We start from the raw sequence: 13,100 nt of genomic DNA, 5'->3' as shown, positions 1-13,100 counted from the left end.
GACGCAATGTGCAGTAATGGCAGTTACACACATCATTACTATGGTAACAGAGCAAGACTGTCTGTTGGATCATCATGGGAGTTGTAGTATCCTGTGGCAGCCATCTTGGAGATAAACCCGCCTACTTTAGGAAGCCCATAAAATGTTGTGATATTTAGCATATTCTTGGAATACCCCTTTAATCATCTCATTTTTGGCTATTTTGTTAACCGTGTTATACCTTACATGAATTAAAACAAAATGGAGGATTCTTTTGAATTTTCAAATTTTAACAATAACATTTTACTTAGCCCCAAAATGTTCATATTCTTGCAGAATAGAACAAAAAAAAAAACACATTTCAGAATTAGTTGTGCAGTTTCTCCTGACCACAGCAACACCCCACATGTAAATGTAAATCTATGAATGGGCCAACAACAGGGAACAAAAGGGAAGCAATGGGTGTTTGGAGAGCAGATTTTCAGGTGCCCAATTTGGAAACCAATTAAAGGCAGTATTTTGACATGTATTCTCCAAAAGGTAATAACCAGTGAAAAGTCAAAAATTTTAGATGACTATTTTTAGTATCAAATATATAAAAACAGCATGTGCTATAAAATGTCAGCTCATTATGCCATGTTTTCTAAACAACCTATATGTGGCCCAAATGTTTGGCCTGTAAACACGACAGTTTTCAAGGAGTGAAGAAGTACTATCTGAATTTTTAGGCCTAATTTGTTGACTTTCACAGATTTGGCTGGAAACAGCAGAGGCAGGATCTAAAATCCAGTTACTGCTGGCAGCCTCTGGGTTTATCAACAGATGCCAGTGCTGCCATGGTAATCAATCATGGTAGGGGAAGGGTAGGAAAGACATTTGGGTCAACCTTTACTATGGTGCACCTAAAGGTGTCATGGTTTGGCACCTGAGCCCATACAATCACCATGACGTACAAGTCTCTCACAGTGTGTTAACTATGCTCATCCCATGACATACATGGCGACTGAAAACTGCCCTCCAGCATCTGAATACACTCTAAGGTCAGTTGTATAGGCAGCGTTTTGCTTTTTTGATCCATTTATGATCTTGGCTGTACAAATTCTATACATTATTATTTTTTTCCATGTAGGATATATTTTTTTTGGCTTACAAAGGCCGCGTGCACTGATACCACAATTTTGAGTGTGATACGATAGCCAGAAATGTATATTGCAATACTCTATAACGATACAATACTTTCAAAAAAAGACCCCGGGTTACGTACAAGATAGGTTCTGGAGGCTTGTTCTTAAGTTGAATTTCTATGCAAGTCAGAACTGTATATTTTGTAATTGTAACCCCAGCCAGAAATTTTTTGGTGACAATTGGATTTTAAAAATGTTGGGTTGTCATCAGAACCAGGATTAACAATAAAGCTTCATTACAGACACCTCTGATAACTGTTATAGCTGTTTATTGTAACCTAAGGCTGAAGTACAGTAAATTACCAACATCCAGAGGTCCGTTTGTAACTAGGGGTCGTCTGTAAGTCGGGTGTTCTTAAGTAGGGAACCGCCTGTATTATTATTTGAATGTTTAGGTAGGGTGCGGTCACATGGGGTGTTTACATTGTATTTAGAAATGCAATACAAGCGTCTGGGGGAGGGGCGCAGCCTGATTGCATTTGGTTTTCCATTGAAACTCATGCAATCAGTAATGGTCACCAGTGATTTGCCAGGAGAAGCTTTAGTGCTGTAAGTGTAGTATATGTATTGTAAAGATTGTCCTATTAATGTTAATATACAATAGTATACTAAATAGTATAATTTAGGGCTCATGTAGACGGGTGTCTGATGCCATGTGCTATTTTTTATTTGTGGATGGCAAGCAGACCCATTGTTTCCTATGGGTTTGTGCAGACAGTGAGAAAAAAAATTGCAGCATGCGTTATTTTGTCCCGCATGCGGACCATGTACATCCAAAGAAGTCAATGTATACGGCACAAGCATGACATCATGGCGGCACATGCATGACATCTGTATGCAGATAGTTTTTTTTTTTTTTTTTCAAATGTTGCTAGGCAACCAACTGGGCAGGGCAGGAAGTAGATTAGAAACCCATCAGCTTTTTTTTCAAACGGTGTACAGATACAATATGGCCTGATCACAGACATCACATCTGCATTTTTTGCAGATGAGCAGCGGACACGCCTGTCTGAACGAGCCCATGTCTTATACATTTTTATTCATTTAATTTAACTGTATTATATCATTAAAATATTATAATATCCATAATAATAATCTCCATCTCCTTAATAATAATAATAATAATCATCTCAATAATAATAATCTCTAAGAAGATGCCACTCTATATATCAGTGCATTAATCCTGTGTCACTGTGTAACAGTGACGCTCTTGGTTACATAGACAATCACTAAACCCATAGCTTAGTGGGTAGAGACTCTGTTCTATATCTCTGGCAGGTGGAATGTGGGTTCAAATGCTGGGCTTGGTAAAAATTATTTGTTTTGCAAGTCGAGGTGTACCCTCCAGAAAGGTGGGTATGGCTTTCCTAAAAGGAGAAAACACCTTTAGTTAAAGGAGTTGAATGAGTATGAAAGAAACATGCACAGTGATGTCTGTATAGAATTAAATGAGCCCACGACCGCTTTCTGCAGTATCTTTTTAATACAAGCAGCGCCCTCTGGTGGCTTTTGTTGGAAAGTTATGTGAAATTAAATTACAGGGAAAAAAAACAGATTATACAGCGGCATTGTGAACAGATGCACACATCAAGCAGAATCCAGTTCTTTATCAAAATTAATATGCGATTGAGATAAGTAATGGAGAGAACACACAGATAACAGCACAGAACATCTGGGAAGTGCACCCCTCGCTCAAGAAGAAGCTTGTCATTTATAGCATAATATATGGCAGTCTCATCTAGAAGACTGCTTCTCTGTGAATTACTTGCTGGATTAATGTTATAAAGGATATACTGCATTTATTTACCATCAGCAGGAAGCATTAATCCAGTGCTGTAGATCTATATTGTACCCGAATATATACCAGAGGATGTACAGTAGTGGTGCACTCATCTGGGCATGGCCTCACTCAACAATAGTTAAAAACAGGCAAAACTCTACCACTTACTGGGTACCCATACTAGATAGCTGGCAGATTCTTCAGCAGTAGAATCACACACAGGATGCCCATTGTAAATTGATAAAGGACTGTATCCAAATCAATATTTTATAACGCTACATAATTCTTTACGGAGATTGTCTCAAATTGCTGTGTAACAAGGCCATGACAATAATGAGGCAATAGTGGCAGCACCCCTATACAGATAGAACATATCAATAGGTGCTTGTTTGTATTGGCTTCTACAAGGAATAGGAACAACTGTTTCTCAATGAATGACGCGACAGTCCTCCGGGAAAGCTTTTACTCATCTGCCAGCTGCCTGCTACCCTCTTTACGTGTTCTTTTGATATCTCATGTTCTCAAAAGAAAAGCCGCTACAAGACACCCTTAGTTCATCCTATCTTTGGTAAAAACAAGCGGTTGGCTATGTAGAAAATTCATGCCCAACATAGTCTTTGGTAGGGTAGAAAACTCCATCCATAACGCACAGTCAGATGGTCTGGCCAAAATTAGAGGGTTTGGCTAACGCTCACCTAACACGTATGGTCACATTGAATGGATACCACAACGGACTTGGCAAACACTCACAGAGGCTGCCCTACACTTTGATGCATTAAAATAAAATAAAAAATTGCAAACACCTAAGAGAATAAAAGGCCTTCTTATCACAGAAGTCTACAGTCAGTAGAAATATTAAGGCACCCGTAACTCTGCTCGTGAATACAATCCCAGGTTAATACAAGGCTATTATTGCTCAGTCCAGACTAACAAAGACCTTGAAAGCACACACATAACATTTCCATTCACACAATGACCTATACAACATAATAAATATGTGTATTCTTTGTCCCCATTCACACAATACATGCCAACCATTCTTAATTTAGAGATAACAATCCCAGGCGTACATGTAATTTATTACCACACTCATCCCAACCAATGTACATACAGGTCCTGCTCTGCTCAACATGTGAAGGCACTTTGGTTTCTTGGATATCTCAGAGAAGTCAGAGGCAGTGGGAAATAAAAGAAATGTCACTAGGATACAACGGATGGTGCCAATCCACACAAGCGTGTAGTAAATGGGGACTTCTTAAGAAGTCTGGCGGCAGCAAGAAGACGACTAGAGGGGTGATATCACCTTATGCTCACCCAACTGAGAAGAGTCCATCAAGGCAGGCATTTTGTATGATTACTAGTACATTTAGAGGTACAGAGTATAGCCACACATAAAGGCCTTGCATATCATTTTGTACTAGTGGCCCTCTGGCTGAACTTTCCCATAAATAAGGCATTGTAATTTCCACTTTTGTTTGGGCTATGTCACAGTCCGTTTATGTAAGGTGTCATTTCCTTGCTTGTGATGTCACAGCCCATCTACCTCCTCAATGCTGAAGCTACTTCGCCGGCTACTGGCTTTTGAAGTGCCAGGACTAAGGGTTGAAAGGAGAGGGTCACAGGTCATCATGGGATCAGAACCCAGCATAGTGTCCTCCATCAGCATAAGGTCTAGCTCTGTCCTAGAGAGAGCAGGAAAGGAGGTGTCTACACAGGCACTGCTTTGGAAGCCAACTCCTGATGAGAAGTCCATTTGTTGGTGGTATGGTCCCTGCTGTGGGACTGTAAGCTGCTGCTGAACTACAGGCAATGCTTCAGACTCCTGCTTGACTACCTCCACATTCATTCTTCGTGGAGAACTTGTTGGAATGCCATGTGCCTGTGCCTGCAATTCTAGTTCCTGAAAACAAAAGGAAATGTTAGTAAATAAGATATTTTCTTGCATACACATTGTATTTGCCACCAACTAACTGCCTATAGCACATAAACAGACATACTATGGTGGTGCTTTGTGTAAGAATCCTACTCCAGATCTTATAAACCATAGCACACACCACAGTATTTGGTTCAATATGGAGAGCTTTTTATTTATTTTTTTTAAATATCACCTTGTACTTTACTCATGAAAAATATCCTTTCAAGGATTATGACTATGTATTTGCGGCTTCCAGTTACTAAGGAGTAAAAGCTTTCAGTCTGCAGTAAGGCAAGAAATAAAAGCAGCAAAAAAAGATTTCCCTTATGAAATTTTAAATTTAGAAACATCATTCAAATTGTCAAAGGCAATTTACATAATAAATTATTAAAGGACATCTACAATCAGATTGTCTGATGGTAAATAATAACTACTCACCTCTCCGTCCCATCCCCAACCAGCTCTCTGCTTAGAGTGTTGGGGGCAAGAGGACAGCACTGAAGAAATTAAAAGACGGACAAGCTCGGAGGTGCTCTGCAGAGCACCTCGGGCTAAATTGAATATTTAAAAACCTTTTTTTCCCATCTAAATGTGGCCATTCCTATTTATACTGAAATCTGATTACTGCAAAGGGGGAAAGGATGGGGAGGTGATTAGTAGCCATCTACCATTAGGGAATGTGATGGAGAGATGACCTTTAATATAAAGAAAAAATCTTTTGGCAGTTACAATACAATTTTGGACATCGCCAAAGCCAAGTGTTACAAATCAGAATCCATCATTCCATACTTTAAATGAAGATGTTGTAAATATTCTTACACAAGAATTTAGATGAATCATATCATTGAAATCTCATCATATCCTGTGAGCAACAGTGAGCAGTCCACCAAATTTCACAATCAGACCGCTCCTATTTTGTGCTGATAAACCCCCAATAAGGCATTCCAAACTTTATTCCTCAATTAGTGAATAAATGCGAAATAAAAACAATACCCCTCAATGTCCAAAAATGTTTATCATGTAAGTAAAATAAATCCTTATTCTGACCTGCATTAGAAAAAAAACATAATTGGAGGGACGTTTCCCAAGGATCTGAGTTTAATTCCAGTCAACCAGTTGTTACAGTTGGATTAGACAGATTGAACATAACTTTTACAGTATATCTGAGTCTCACTCTCTTCCTCCCCATATTCAATCTCCTTGAATAGATTCGGGTGCAGAGAAAAGTCTGTAAAGGTTGGCGAAATTCCATAAAATAATTGTAGATAGCTAGGGAAAACAATCATTTTGACTGTTACAGCTTTAGTGAGTGGGAGGCAGATTTAACTTTCTTTCTATCATCCCCTAAAAAGGGAGAAATTTTGAACTCATTATAATCCCTAATATTCCTAGAGGAAATTAGGCCAAGCTATCTACATTTGCCAAATACCTGCAGTCCACCGAGATGCAAGTTCTTCACTTCTGCACCCAAGCCAAGAATAATTAATTTCAACCAATTTATATTAATTTCTGAGAAGGAGCCAAATTTAGCATGGAAGGGAGAATGCATCATTTCAGTTGCATCAGTTTTTGTCTTCAAAATGTCTCACAACTGTGGCATCCACCCATTTGCTCCTTTTTTGTGACTTTGCACAAGCACACTTAAAAGGGTATTCCAGGAATCAGCATAATTCATATATAAATGGGTCCTTAAAATATAAGCTAATATGTAAATATGTAAACCCACAGACCAAATGTGCCCCCCATAATCCTCCCCCAGCCCCTTTCTCCTAGCCGTTTTTTTTTAAATTTATGTGCAGTAAATTGATTTAACACGATCCGACCTCTTACCAAATAAGAGGTCGGATCTTGTATCTGCCGCGCTGGCAGTCGGAGTTATTCATTAGGGGCGTGCCGACACTCCCCCAGCACGCCCCCGCCAGCGGACACATTGTACAAGAAGCCGGCAGCATCGATCGCATCGCTGCCAACTCTCCGTGCAGCGGTAAAGAAGCCCGGCTCGGCCACAGCCGCTGACAGTGTGGCGCGGCCGGCCGGCAATGTGAATAAGCCAGGTTGCTCTCGCAGCCATTGTTAGTGCGGCCGCACCGCGGAGAGCCAGCAGCGATGCAATGCTGCCGGCTTCTCGTACAATGTGTCCACTGGCGGGGACGTGCTGGGGGTGTGTCGGCACGCCCCCCCAATGAATGACATCAACAGCCAGCGCGCCAGATACACAATCCGACCTCTTATTTACTGAACATAAATTTAAAAAAAAAACAGCTAGGGAGAAAGGGGCAGGGGGGAGGATTATGGGGGGCACATTTGGCCTGTGGTTTTTCCGCGGTGACAGGTCCTCTTTAAGTCAATGGGCTTAAAAAATAATAAACTTATATACTCACCCTCCGGTGGCCCCAATGTGCAGCGCTGCTCCCCCTATGTCCGGGCGGCTCGTCTTCTGGCGGGCGGAGAGAACAATGGTGGCGCCCAGCACGATGTGACAGAAGAGGAGCCGGAAGCCAGAAGACAAGTCGCACAGACATCGGGGGAGCAGCGCTGCGCATTGAGGTGAGTATATAAGTTTATTATTTATTATTTATTTTTTAAATTATGGGCTGGCTGTAAACTACTGGGGGCAGGCTGTATACTACTGGGGGCAGGCTGCATACTACTGGGGACTGGCTGCATACTACTGGGGGCAGGCTGCATACTACTGGGGGCAGGCTGCATACTACTGGGGGCAGGCTGCATACTACTGGGGGCAGGCTGCATACTACTGGGGGCAGGCTGCATACTACTGGGGGCAGGCTGTATACTACTGGGGGCAGGCTGTATACTACTAGGGGCAAGCTGGGCTGGCTATATACTAGGGGGGGGGGGGTCTGTGACCAATGCATTTCCCACCCTCGGCTTATACTCAAGTCAATAGGTTTTCCCAGTTTTTGGTGGTAAAATTAGGGGTCTTGGCTTATATTCGAGTATATTCGGTATTTAAAATTTTGCTCCCCTTAGCATACAATGCTGGCGACATAGACTGCAACGAAGAATTAAAATGCTACAGGCTCTTTAATCAGTCCGATAATTTCCTCTGTGCGGTCCATTGCAGAGCATTCACAGGACAGAAGATGGCCGGTGGTCACATGTCCACATCACATGTCCTGCACCTGCCTGGGCAGGTCATGGGATCACCACTACGTTTGGCTGTAGATGGTTGGTTGTTTAAGGGGATCCCCCAAGCACCCCGATACCATCCTTTTCCGGATTTAACACCGGATTGGGAGTCCCTGTGTCTGGAAACTGGGTCAGGCCCTATTCTCCTATCTATCAGATGGTCAAACTCTCATCTCAACCTTCCTGTGCCCATGCAGCATATCACTGCCCTCCGAAGCCAAGATAAAGCTGTCATGTGAGCTCAGGTAGGCCTTTTTCAACTGAGGCCTAACAGTCGACTGGATCCCCGACCATTGAGTAGCAGCCATACCTGGTGCCCAGGCACTATCAGCCAGACCAGAAGTCGCTGCATCCTAGCCAGTTCCAGCCCCATGACTGGATTCATTGGAGCCTCAACCCCACCCCCTCCCACAAAAGCCTCTCCCTAACCTGCGACATCTCCCTGAAGTGCCCACAGTGCAGATTACTGCTGAAACCCACTAGGCCCCATAAGCCCCGGCCTCAAGTACAAGCCTCCACTAGCCCAGGAGCCCACAAGTGAAGTTGCACACTCTCTTCCTCCTGGAGCTACCATCAAGAGAAGAGAAGTATTTAAAGGGACATAGCCTGATAGGAATACCAGAGCAATCCGGATCGGCTTCCAGACAGGCAGGCCCCATCTTACTATTCGGAGGGCCTAGATTCCACCGAGGCCTAATCAAGCCTAGCAGCGGGTGGAAGCCGGTGCCTCGATTTATGGCTTGCTGCCGCCGAGCAACTATCCTGGGCCAAAGTGACATCTGCACCCCTCCACCAGGAACCAGTCAGCACCAGGAGACCATCAGCAACCAGGCCAGCACCTGGAGCCCTCCCCCAGAAAACCTGGTAAGGTGTCAATCCCCTTTCCTAACCCCCACATCTGGAGGACTGCTTACTGAAGCCCAATGCGGATATTCATTGCCCAGGGGATACACCATCTACTACCCCAAATAGGTGGCTGGCAATCTGAGACCCCCCCCCCCCCTCTTCCTGGAGCCGGAGCCATACTAGGATATAGGGAAAGGAGGGTATGAACTTTTAGTTTTTTTATTAATATAACTTTTTTTTAATTTCTACTATTTTTCAGACCCCTTAGGGTATTTTATCCCTAGGTTGTCTGATTGATCCTATCATATACTACCAAACTACAGTGTGGCAGCAAACACCCAGTGAGTATAAAGAGGGCTCAGCCCGCTTAATACTTCCCCCTACGTAACAGGACGTACAGTAACGTCTTTTTGCGTTATGAGGTTAAAGGGGCATTCCCACAAATAAAAGATTCTTAAATATACTCAGAGTAACAAAATAACACATTCTCCAATTCAATGTTATCAACAAAAAAAAAAAACCAGCATTTCACAGATATAATTCCGTCCTGGTGTATACAATTCCGGTTGCCCCGTGGCCGACCGTAAATCTTCTGTGATCTCTGCCCTTCCCCCTGCATTACAAGAGGAGCTCACTCACACACCTCCTGCCGGCAAGCAGAGTGCACAGACTTGCTCTACAAGCTACAAACAAGATAAGGTTTACCTGGACCCTAATAATCTAAGCACATTGTCAACACACAGCATCTCACCGCACTAGAGGGATCAAAAAGTGTCTGCTTAGAGAGTTCCCATCCACCCTCTGGAATTTTACAATGACCATCACAGAGTTATAGGAGCTAAAACAGCAATTTAAAACTGAGTAAAAAATGTGAACTTTATTGTGTGAACATCACTAGGGGATTCAAGTTGGAGAATTTTCTTTCGTGGGCAAACTCCTTTAAGCCACTATAATAAATCTCATGTGCAAATGATTTCTGAAGAGATCCATGCACATGTTTCTGAACTCAGCGTGAGCAAATCGGCTACATTGCAAATTAAAGAATAGGTCTTATTTCTGTCCCAATTTGCAGCATGTCTGCTCATTTCCTATGGAAATGCACGGGGTTATCAGGGCTCACCCTCCCATATCCACTAAGCCAAACCGGCCTGCAAAACATGGGATCATTGGCACACATGGTCCTATGCAGGAGACCTAACTCAATGAGGCCTTCAGATATTCTTCTTGATCCTGGTGTAGGGAAGTAAATTATGCTATTTATGCGCGAAACAGCTGTCATGCATTTTACCCCTGTGTGAGTTTTGGCGTCTTCCCTCCCTATTGAAGATGTTACCCTTCACCGTGTTTTTGTGAGTATGGTTCAATAAACTGGACTAAAGGAATGAGTGCCATTCTACTGTTTTTCACAACCCTCAACTTTTTGCTGTGTTTAAATTATTTTTGTTTACAACACACTACAGTATATGTTTTGAAAAGTTTTTAAAATAATTTTACTTTTTGGCATTAAGATATGTTTTATTTTTTATTAAGATACATCTTTGGGGAGTTCATAACAAGAATACAGTCTTTTTTTAGTGACTATATACTAGTGTTATAATCACTCCACTCCAATTAGTTAAGGACGCTCTATTAGATTTGATATGCAACTATTAAGTCTGTGAATTTTATGAATAATAAGGTTGTAAATGAAAAATATAGTAACCAGAGTGTATAGTGCCGGAACATTTTGCCACATCTATGCATATATACATACTTTTACTTGCTTGACATCCAGTTCTCAAGCACATATCTCTTATGTAATAAATTGTGAAGAAAGAGTGTACATTTACTTATTATAGCAGTGTTTTTGTAAAATTTCAAACCATTTTCAAGCTACATCTATGAGCGCCAGATTCACCTGGATCCGAAGCCACAGCTGCTTATTGGCTTCTTCTAGTTGTTTGGAGTGGTTTTCCAGTTCACGGCTCCGTTGCTGCTCCTTCTGCATGTGTTTGATATATTCTACTGATGCCTTCAGGATAGTTCCTTTATTCCAGCGGGTATCACTGCTTAAAATAAAGAAAACACTTGATCTCAATTTGTACATTGCCTGAGAGCACACTTTTTCTCATTGCATGAACGTGTGTAAACTGAGTGCCATAATATTTTATGGATTATACACCATAAAGAGCTTTATCATTTAATGCACAATACAATTCATTAACACTATCTGGGTTTATTCAGATAACCATATGCACAGCACAAGGATTATTAATTTTTTACAGTCTCACAGTATTCTTTAGAGTTTGGGAATAAATTTGCACATCTTGGTACTGGGCCTTCAGTTTAAATCAACTTTTTTCCCGATAGTAGGCTAATGTAATTGTTCATGATCCTACAGTGCCCATATCCATATATCACAACTTCCAGCTTTTCATCGTACAGTGAATACCCTTTGCAATATGTTGAAATCGTAAATATATCAGTTAAAAGAATAAATGGATATCGTTATAATACCCTTTACCCAGAAAGGCCCAGGTAACACCTGCGTCAGGGGTTTCCATTATATTCTCTGTTTAAGGAAAGCATATTGGAAAATGTAAAAAAACCATGTTCCCCATAGACTTGAATGTATGGAAGGTTTCCGTTGCACTTCCATTGACTACACCGAAAAAAAAAAAAGCTGCTGTGTTATTTTACTACTCCTACTAAAAGAACCTGCAACAGAATGGAAGTGGGAACTTTTTGACAATTTTTTTAACAAATGACCAATTTTACTTGAAACCCAGGCCTACATTTAATAAATTTAATGAGTGACCCTAAACCCAGCAGTTTAATCACATCATAAATAAGGGCTCAATCAGATGGGTGTTTTCGACATCCGCATACTATCGTTTTTTTTTTGCAGACCGCATACTGGCCCATTGCTTTCTATGGGTCTGTTCATCTGTCCGTTTTTTTCACTGACGTACAGACTGATAAAAAAAATTGCAGCATGCACAATTATTTTCTCACATGCAGACCACCAACCTCCATAGAAGTCAATGGATCCGCAAAAGAAACGGATGGTACACAAATAACATCTGTATGCAGTCTGTTTTTTCTCAAATGTAGCTAGGCAACCAGCTGGACTGAACAAAAGATACAGATGACATATGAATGTAAAAAAAAAACTGATGTGGAAACGATACGGTCTGAACATGGATAAACATGTCTGCTTTTTTTTGGTGGACATGCCTGTCTGAATAAGCCCTAAGGGTAGACTCAATTTGGCGTTTTTTTCACATCTGTGATTTTTGGGTGAACACGTTTTGGTCTATGGACACATACAGGTTTTCTCTTCCTCTTTTCACTGGGCTTTTTAACATTTTATTTTTTTTTCACTGATCTAATGTTGTCAGTGAACAAAAAAAAAAACACAACTCCACTCCTAGAGGGTACTAGTGCACCTCTATAAGGCAAGACACATCCCCTGCACAAATACAAAGAGCGTATCCTCTGCATACATCCAATTTCTCTCAGGGCTGGTTTAATACATCAGCATGCTGCCATAGTGATCATTACAAATACAAGGCCTTCCAAACATCAGAAACCAGTACCTGAGTGAAGTTGGCCCCCCCACCTTGTTCAAATCAAACAAAATTGGTGTCAAACAGTTGTGCAGCAAAAATTTTCGTTTGTGCAGCTATCATTTTTAATATATTCATACTTTTTTCCAGAGGTCATCAGAGTTCATTTCTTCTAAAGTACAATGTGTTTGCTAGCTACCCCTGGTGATCAAACCAGGGAAGGGTCAGTAGCTTTGTTTTTTACCAGTTCATCCTAAACACCTTTAACCTATGTAAACACCTGAACATACCTTAAAAATTATAGCGGCACAAATGAAAATTTTTGCTGCACAAACGTTTGACGCCAGTTTTGTTTGATTTGGTTAATGTGGGGGGGGGGCTAGTTGAACTTTAAACCTTTAATTTTTCGTTCATTTATTCAAAACAAAAGCAGCACAAACAAAAAATTGAGCAGCACAAACCAGCGCAAATGTAGCAGAATTGTTCGGCACCAGTTTGGTTTGGTTTGGGCAATGTGGGGGGGGCTGGTTGACCTCTGATGACCTCTGGAAGCTTTCATGAATATCTGAAAAACGATAGCTGCACAAACGAAAATTTCTGCTGCACAAACTAGCACAAACGTAGCATAAACGTTTGACACCAATTTTGTTTGATTTGGACAAGGTGGGGGGGCCAACTTCACTCAGGTGAAACCAGTT

General features: G+C 41.4%; 1 protein-coding gene across 5 annotated transcripts in view; it reads right to left on the bottom strand.

The window, feature by feature from the left end:
- Nucleotides 1-2,633: 2,633 nt before the first annotated feature.
- Nucleotides 2,634-13,100, bottom strand: part of TFEB (transcription factor EB) — a 47,125-nt gene continuing 36,658 nt past the window's right edge. For 4 of the 5 annotated variants that reach the window (XM_072137352.1, XM_072137354.1, XM_072137355.1 and 1 more), the window contains exons 8-9: nucleotides 10,752-10,902; nucleotides 2,634-4,843 (exon numbers count right to left, since the gene is read on the bottom strand). In XM_072137352.1, the coding sequence (XP_071993453.1) occupies nucleotides 4,472-4,843; nucleotides 10,752-10,902 (523 nt within the window). In that variant the 3' untranslated portion in view covers nucleotides 2,634-4,471. The remainder of the gene's footprint in view (nucleotides 4,844-10,751; nucleotides 10,903-13,100) is intronic. The other variant, XM_072137353.1, reaches the window with a different exon arrangement.

The sequence above is a fragment of the Engystomops pustulosus genome, chromosome 2 (genome assembly GCF_040894005.1).
Source record: "Engystomops pustulosus chromosome 2, aEngPut4.maternal, whole genome shotgun sequence".
NCBI classification, from domain to species: Eukaryota; Metazoa; Chordata; class Amphibia; order Anura; family Leptodactylidae; genus Engystomops; species Engystomops pustulosus.
This window is presented reverse-complemented; position numbering and strand designations above follow the sequence as displayed.